The 8,507-nt window shown below is 36.9% G+C and overlaps 1 protein-coding gene across 1 annotated transcript; it reads right to left on the bottom strand.

Annotated features, from left to right (window-relative positions):
- Positions 1 to 1,728: 1,728 nt before the first annotated feature.
- Positions 1,729 to 5,006, bottom strand: b2ml (beta-2-microglobulin, like). The gene is made up of 4 exons (XM_051653151.1): positions 4,828 to 5,006; positions 3,547 to 3,819; positions 3,092 to 3,124; positions 1,729 to 2,909 (listed from the first exon to the last, which is right to left on the bottom strand). The coding sequence occupies exons 1-3, from the start codon at positions 4,889 to 4,891 to the stop codon at positions 3,111 to 3,113; spliced, it is 351 nt and encodes a 116-aa protein (XP_051509111.1). The 5' UTR covers positions 4,892 to 5,006; the 3' UTR covers positions 1,729 to 2,909; positions 3,092 to 3,110.
- Between the last annotated feature and the right edge of the window lie 3,501 nt (positions 5,007 to 8,507).

The raw sequence follows: 8,507 nt of genomic DNA, 5'->3' as shown, positions 1-8,507 counted from the left end.
CTCAAGCCTTCTTTCGACTTTAATCTAATTGGAAAACTTACCTGCACGTTTATCTAGAATGCATAAAGCATTTTCCAAAATTCATGTGGCAGCACACATGTAGAAAATCTGAAAATATGTGGAACAAAATCATGACGTGTCCATTATTATGAGTGTAACATGATATCGGGTCGAAGTGTCTTAATGTATTTGTGACAAGTGCAGTTTCACATACAGAGACAGATAATTTGTTGCAAATTTAGTTAAGTAGTCAAGTTGTCAAATGGACAAACATGTATTTTTAATTTTTAAAAAAATGCAAAATATGTTTTTATATTAAAATAGAAATACTTATAGCCATTTATCACCCACCAGTGTAAATGACGCATTGCCGAATGAGTCTGTCAGACTGAATTTAAAGCTGAAGTGTGTAATTTCTGCGCCACCAAATGGAATTGCAAAAATAAACTTTGTTTTCAAAACAGCTCTCTAAAACAAATGCACTGTCTGCCATTGATTAAACAAAGAGATAGTCCCACCCACAACTCAAGCCATTGGCTGTCAATGCTAGTGTCTGTATGGTCGGGTCACTCAAAACAAACAGAGGCATTTTCAAAGTGCCACAGAGACACAGTGTTTACGGTTTTCGAGAAAATTAACCATGAAATAGTTTACTTGTAGTTCTCTTTGCATAAAGGGTGGCATAATAGAAAGTACTGAAAAGTACCCCTTTCTGAAACGGAAAGTATGATTGGTTAGCAAGTATCCAATTGCGTCTGAAACGAACATTCTGATTGGTTGCTTTGCTGTGTCGAACTGTCTGTCTTGAACATGCATTCGGGTCCACGCTCCCGCCTCCAGTTACTGTGCTCGCTTTTAGAGGGAATCTATTTACACTTAAAAAAATAAATGAGATATATAATAAGTCAAAAGCGTACTCGTTGTTCTGGTGAGCATTTGTATCATAAGTCCTTTTGGGTGAGCATTTTCTAAAAAGATTTAGAAAGACAGGTTCTAAGATAGGCCATATAGTCCTAATTCTAAGACCAATCTGGCTCAGAATTTTAACCTTATTTTGTAGTTTCCAATTATAATTATAATATTTAATAATAATAATAAACAAATAAACACACACAAAAACGTTTTACATTACACTTTTACTCACTCTATGGTGCCTTGGTCCTGCCACAGAATGACATTTTATTTTAAAGGTAATTCTGGCTTTATTTCTCACAATTGTGACTTCATAACTAGCAGTTTCATGATATAGCTTACGCTCACAATGCCAACTTTTCTGCAATTGCGACTTTATTTACATTTACATTTAGCAGACTCTTTTATCCAAAGTGACTTACAAAATGAGGAATATAAAGAAATTCATCATACAAAAACCAACAATATCCACAGTTTCACACTACTAAGTGCTATTTTTAGTTAGAAAAATATATTTGTCATATATATATATATATATACACGATACAGAACGCAAGTTCCTTATGTTGGAAGTATTTCTCGCAATTGACTATATCTTGCAATTGCAACTTTATATCATTCAATTCAGAGAAATAAAGAAACCATCACCTTTTATTTTTTACTCTGTGGCAGGATCCGGCTTCCATTTATACCATAAGCCGAGACACAGGCTCAGACCAAGAATTTAACATTTAAGATATTTATGTGGTCTTGAGAGATTTTAAGAACAAGACCACACTGAGAAAACTGCCCTAACCATCAAGTTTTTACACACACTTAAGGAGGAAAAAAATATATATTTTATTGATCCAAATTACAATTACAAACATTACAATGTCAGTTGTATGTTCTCAATGCAATTTATTTAATGCAATTTAATTAAAATAGAAGAAATGTTTTACCTAAATTTCTAATGTTTAAAAATGTATATCTACCTGTATCATCGCTGATTTTTACATGAACTTCTGTTTCATTTTCAAGGGAAAATTAAAAGCTTTTTAAGGGTTTGTTTTTTCAGCAAAAAACTTGCTCAAACTAATGACTGCACGAGTTATGAAACTGAAATCAAAAGCTTACTATTCCTGAATTATAAAACGAAAATTACAATTCAAAATAAAATATATTTTGTTGAAGAAATAACTTATGTTGTGAAGAATAAACAAAGTCAAGAATTTTCACACCCAGTGCATGAATTGGTATTTAAAGCCACACACCTACAGTAATATAAACAGTTCAATCCCAAAGTGTACTTCGGTCAGACATGAACGCCGAGCGTCCACTAACATGACGCGTCAGGCAAATCTCGTCATCAGCAGTGTGCTTGAGCACTGAACGTGCGTAGCCCGATTTTTCAAACTGCGCATCTTTGAACGCGCATGCCCCTGGAGTATTTGCACTAATTAGTGGATCCACAAGATGACAACACTCACATTTGAGCATTAGCAGTCACAAAGAAGCGCTAGAATAAGATGTAATTGCCGCTAAACAACAGAAGACGAATGTGGAAACAACAACAGTGGATGTGCACGTCAAGAGTGCATGTGTGAGGAGGTCTAGAGATACCGGCATTTGTATAACTCGAGTCTGAAGAATATAAAGACATATTTTATGTGTCTAAACTCCTGAAGGGAAATAGTCCAGCATACCGCCTGTGTATGCGCGCACAGTAAAATTAAGCAAACTTCGACAGCTCACGTTCCACTGTACACAGACGCTGAGCATTTGCATCAAATCCGAAGTATACTTTGGGCTTTAAAAGTTAGGAAGCTCTTATCAAAAATGAAAGCATTCAGCTTTTGACAGTCTTAACATCATAGGAGGCAGCATCCTAAAAAACTGAAGGAGAAAAATTACATTGCCATCATGATATTCAAAGCAAGTGCGTATGATTGAGCTTGCAGTATTGGAGAATTTCTGGAGTAAATGCAGGGAAAGGGTGAAGTGTTGATTTCAGGTATCTGTTAGAAAGAGAATAAATTTACATACTGATGTGTGATAAATGATTCCTGTAATAATACATTTTAAAAAAGGCACTTATTGAAATATATTAATAAAAAAATTCAAGATTTGACAGCTAAATCTAACACAACACTCTGTTTAGCATTTATATATATATAATGGTGATATCATCAAAACTTACTTCTAATTGTGTTTTGAATTCACATGTCAGGCTCTACAAGAAAGTAAAACAAACATTAATTTCATTCAATTTAAAAAGCATTGTCTCACTTAATTTTTTTTAGTATCTGATTTATCCAGATATATAGCCCAAATTCTTAATGCATACCCCGTTGCCCTAATTTCTTACACATTTGTCAACTGTCACAGGTTGTTTGATTGACACAGCTGTTTTGGTCTGAAGCATATCCCTCCCCGTAATTAACATGGTGGAAAGGAACTAAACTTCAAGAATAAATGACAGATTTCTAAGAAAGTGAGAGTGGAGAATACAGGACTACAGGACAGTTCCTAAAAAAAATCAACACTTTCCTCCACTAATGGGATTCAGTAAAACTGCATCAAGGACATAAATGTGCTTGTTAAGAACAAAATGGCCTCTATAAACAATCCAGTGACTACAGAACATGTTCTCACCCCATGTGTAGATCTTAACGTTCGTCAAGTGTCGGACTTTGCAGGCATACACCTCTCCAGTCTGGGGATTGAAGTCCACGAACTTTGTCAGGTGAAAGTCCCAGCCCTGTTCGAAGGCCAGGTCTGTCTGGTTGGTGTTACGAATCTCCTGGCCATTCTTGAGGAGGTCAATGGTGATGTCAGGAGGATGGAAGCCACTAACATGGCAGATCAGCACATTCTTTTTGCCAAACTCTCCAGGATTGCGGCTATACACTTGGACTTTTGGGTCAGCTAGTGACAATACATAAAAAAAATAAAAAATAAAAAAAATAAAATTACTGGTAATTTTACTAACTCTAACATCAGGCATAATTATATATTATATGATACAAAGCTTATACAAAAGTTTGATTACTGATTTCCAAGTAAAATAAAAAAATAAATGGAAGTCAGACACTTTTCACACCAATTGGAATGTGGATATCAGAAATTAACAGCTGTATACCCCTAGAAAAGATAACATACTGGCTAAGAAACAAAAGCAAAACATAATATAAAATTTGCCAACCTTTTTATTTATTATATGAAGAACATGTCAATAGACCAGATTTACTTCCCCTCTAATTAAATATTTTATTATGTTTAACATTATATCTGTACTTCTATACAGTTAATTATACCCTTTATTTTTATTTATTTCTCTCCCCTTTTTTTCTCCTTGTATTTCATTTTTGGTCCTTGTGAATTTTGTATATGTTGTATTGTATGTATGTGTTTTCTTGTGAATGTAACTGTGTTGTTTCATTTCAAATGCAAAAAAAAAAAAAAGTGATTTCTCAAGAAAAAAAAGGGCCTGATTAAAAACAAGCTCTCATGTATCATGTGACAGAACCTTTCAGTCTTGCAACCATTCAACTCCAGTAAAACGAGTTTTTTCTAAATCATGCGCCATTTCGGTAAGTGAAAGTGAAAGTAAAATGTTCTTGAGATTTCAGACAAACATGTCTCAGACATGTTTAAAATCTCTGAAAATATTTCTTACAAGCTTTTTAAAGTTTCTATAGTAAGTCAGGAATAGATTTTTAGTAAGCATGTGGGATTTCTCCTCAGTTTTAAATGATATTCTTCGTCCTGTTTTCACGAGGCTGAAACCAGCTTCTTTCCAAATTAGCTCGACGTTCGTTACAGTTATTGAAGATAAAAAACATCTTGAAGGATTTACCCGCATTTATAAAAGAGAGAGACAGAAAACATAAAACAATAATAAACTCTGCGTCAGATAACAAAAGCTTTACTTACATTGCTTGGCTGAACAGCTGGCGCTAAGGAGCACAACAGCGGCTAAAGTGAGTTTAAACCACATGACTGCTATATTGATATTCCAGATATTTCAAAATATACGACTATAACTCTTCAAATTCACGTCTGGTCTCCTGCGCACTCGTATACAGAATACTGAACAACAGCAGCACGGAACATACGGGACAAAAAGTGACGACACGCCCTCAAATATTTTTCATCCTATCAGAGATTTTATTTTCTGTCGCTGGGTGTTTATGAAGACTTTATGGTTGGGCAAAGAGTCGAAACATTTCGGATAGCTTATTAAAAATCACACTACACCTTTTTTTCTAGTTAAAATTCATTTAAAGAAAGTATTTGATGTTAACAACGTAACAAGCATTTTATGTAGGCTATTATAAACAGCTGACACCCCAAACAGTCCAACTAATAAGACCTAAGTAACATACAGGTGCATCTCAATAAATTAGAATGTCATGCAAAAGTTCATTTATTTCAGTAATTCAACGCAAATTGTGAAACTCGTGTATTAAATAAATTCAATGCACACAGACTGAAGTAGTTTAAGTCTTTGGTTCTTTTAATTGTGATGATTTTGGCTCACATTTAACAAAAACCCACCAATTCACTATCTCAAAAAATTAGAATACATCATAAGACCAATAAAAAAACATTTTTAGTGAATTGTTGGCCTTCTGGAAAGTATGTTCATTTACTGTATATGTACTCAATACTTGGTAGGGGCTCCTTTTGCTTTAATTACTGCCTCAATTCGTCGTGGCATGGAGGTGATCAGTTTGTGGCACTGCTGAGGTGGTATGGAAGCCCAGGTTTCTTTGACAGTGGCCTTCAGCTCATCTGCATTTTTTGGTCTCTTGTTTCTCATTTTCCTCTTGACAATACCCCATAGATTCTCTATGGGGTTCAGGTCTGGTGAGTTTGCTGGCCAGTCAAGCACACCAACACCATGGTCATTTAACCAACTTTTGATGCTTTGGCAGTTTGGGAAGGTGCCAAATCCTGCTGGAAAATGAAATCAGCATATTTAAAAAGCTGGTCAGCAGAAGGAAGCATGAAGTGCTCCAAAATTTCTTGGTAAATGGGTGCAGTGACTTAGGTTTTCAAAAAACACAATGGACCAACACCAGCAGATGACATTGCACCCCAAATCATCACAGACTGTGGAAACTTAACACTGGACTTCAAGCAACTTAGGCTATGAGCTTCTCCACCCTTCCTCCAGACTCTAGGACCTTGGTTTCCAAATGAAATACAAAACTTGCTCTCATCTGAAAAGAGGACTTTGGAACACTGGGCAACAGTCCAGTTCTTCTTCTCCTTAGCCCAGGTAAGACGCCTCTGACGATGTCTGCGGTTCAGGAGTGGCTTAACAAGTGGAATACGACAACTGTAGCCAAATTCCTTGACATGTCTGTGTGTGGTGGCTCTTGATGCCTTGACCCCAGCCTCAGTCCATTCCTTGTGAAGTTCACCCAAATTCTTGAATCGATTTTGCTTGACAATCCTCATAAGGCTGCGGTTCTCTCGGTTGGTTGTGCATCTTTTTCTTCCACACTTTTTCCTTCCACTCAACTTTCTGTTAACATGCTTGGATACAGCACTCTGTGAACAGCCAGCTTCTTTGGCAATGAATGTTTGTGGCTTACCCTCCTTGTGAAGGGTGTCAATGATTGTCTTCTGGACAACTGTCAGATCAGCAGTCTTCCCCATGATTGTGTAGCCTAGTGAACCAAACTGAGAGACCATTTTGAAGGCTCAGGAAATCTTTGCAGGTGTTTTGAGTTGATTAGCTGATTGGCATGTCACCATATTCTAATTTTTTGAGATAGTGAATTGGTGGGTTTTTGTTAAATGTGAGCCAAAATCATCACAATTAAAAGAACCAAAGACTTAAACTACTTCAGTCTGTGTGCATTGAATTTATTTAATACACGAGTTTCACAATTTGAGTTGAATTACTGAAATAAATGAACTTTTCCACGACATTCTAATTTATTGAGATGCACCTGTACAACAACAACACCCGTTAAAGATAACGTGAATTTATCTGGTCACAAAGTGTATCAAGATAGAAAAAATACAGTTATTTTTATTGAATATTGAAGAAGCAACATCATTTGTGTGTAAAGTAATAACAGAAGGTTGTTTTGATTGTTATCGTTGTTGTTTTATTTAATTTTTTGGCTGGGAGGTTATAGTGATATAGTGTAGATACACTCACTGAGCACTTTATTGGGAACACTATGGTCCTAATAAAGTGCCCGACGTGGTCTTCTGCTGCTGTAACCCATCCGCCTCAAGGTTCGACATGTTGTGCATTCTGAGATGCTATTCTGCTCACTACAATTATACAGAGCTGTTATCTGAGTTACCGTAGCCTTTCTGTCAGCTTGAACTCTGTTGACCTCTTTCAACAACAAGGCGTTTCCGTCTGCAGAACTGCCACTCACTGGATGTTTTTTGTTTTTGGCACCATTCTGAGAAAACTCTAGAGACTGTTGTGCGTGAAAATCCCAGGAGATCAGCAATTACAGAAATACTCAAACCAGCCCATCTGGCACCAACAATCATGCCACGGTCAAAATCACTGCGATCACATTTTTCCACCATTTTGATGGTTGATGTGAATATTAACTGAAGCTCCTGACCCGTATTTGCATGATTTTACGCATTGCACAGCTGATTAGATAATCACTTTAATAAGCAGATGTACAGGTGTTCCTAATAAAGTGCTCAGTGAGTGTAGATGGGGCCAATAGATATATGGTAAAATTGTACACTTATGTAAATACATTTGAGACAGCAAGATGCTTTTTTAACAAATTACGATACTGGGGGGCCTGGGTAGCTCAGCAAGTAAAGACGCTAACTACAACCCCTGGAGTAACGAGTTCGAATCCAGGGCGTGCTGAGTGACTCCAGCCAGGTCTCCTACGCAAACCAAATTGGCCCGGCTGCTAGGGAGGTTAGAGTCACATGGGGTAACCTCCTCGTGGTCGCCATAATGTGGTTTTCGCTCTCGGTGGGGCACGTGGTGAGTTGTGCGTGGATGCCACGGAGAATAGCGTGAAGCCTCCACGTGCGCTATGTCTCCGTGGTAATGCGCTCAACAAGCCACGTGAAAAGATGCGCGGATTGACGGTCTCAGACACGGAGGCAACTGAGATTTGGTTTCTCCGCCACCCAGATTGAGGTGAGTCACTACGCCACCATGAGGACTTAGAGCGCACTGGGAATTAGGCATTCCAAATTGGGGAGAAAAGGGGAGAAAAAAAAAATTACGGTACTACTTATTTCAAATAAACACTTTAAAAAAGGCGCACCATTTCCTATTAATTTCAATCATATTTGGCATTTCATAACATCAAGTATTCTATAAACAAATGAATCTCCACTCTATTTGGATCAGTCAATGTGAGCCCACTTTGAACATTTTTCATAACAAAACTGTTCCCCCCACTTAAAGTTGCACTCAGTAACTTTTGTCTTTGAGTCATCTTGGACTTACACTGACACTTAATGTCTTGGATGCAGCATCATTTAAAATCAATAGTTTTCAGTTTCAGATGCCACTGTAGAAATTCACTATTCACAGTCAACCATGATTATTTTAATCAATGAGTGAAAATGTCAAATAAAAGGACAGTGACTGAGAT

The sequence above is a fragment of the Myxocyprinus asiaticus genome, chromosome 24 (assembly GCF_019703515.2).
Source record: "Myxocyprinus asiaticus isolate MX2 ecotype Aquarium Trade chromosome 24, UBuf_Myxa_2, whole genome shotgun sequence".
Lineage (NCBI taxonomy): Eukaryota > Metazoa > Chordata > Actinopteri > Cypriniformes > Catostomidae > Myxocyprinus > Myxocyprinus asiaticus.
Note: the sequence above shows the minus strand (reverse complement) of the source record. Positions and strands in the feature narration are given on the sequence as shown.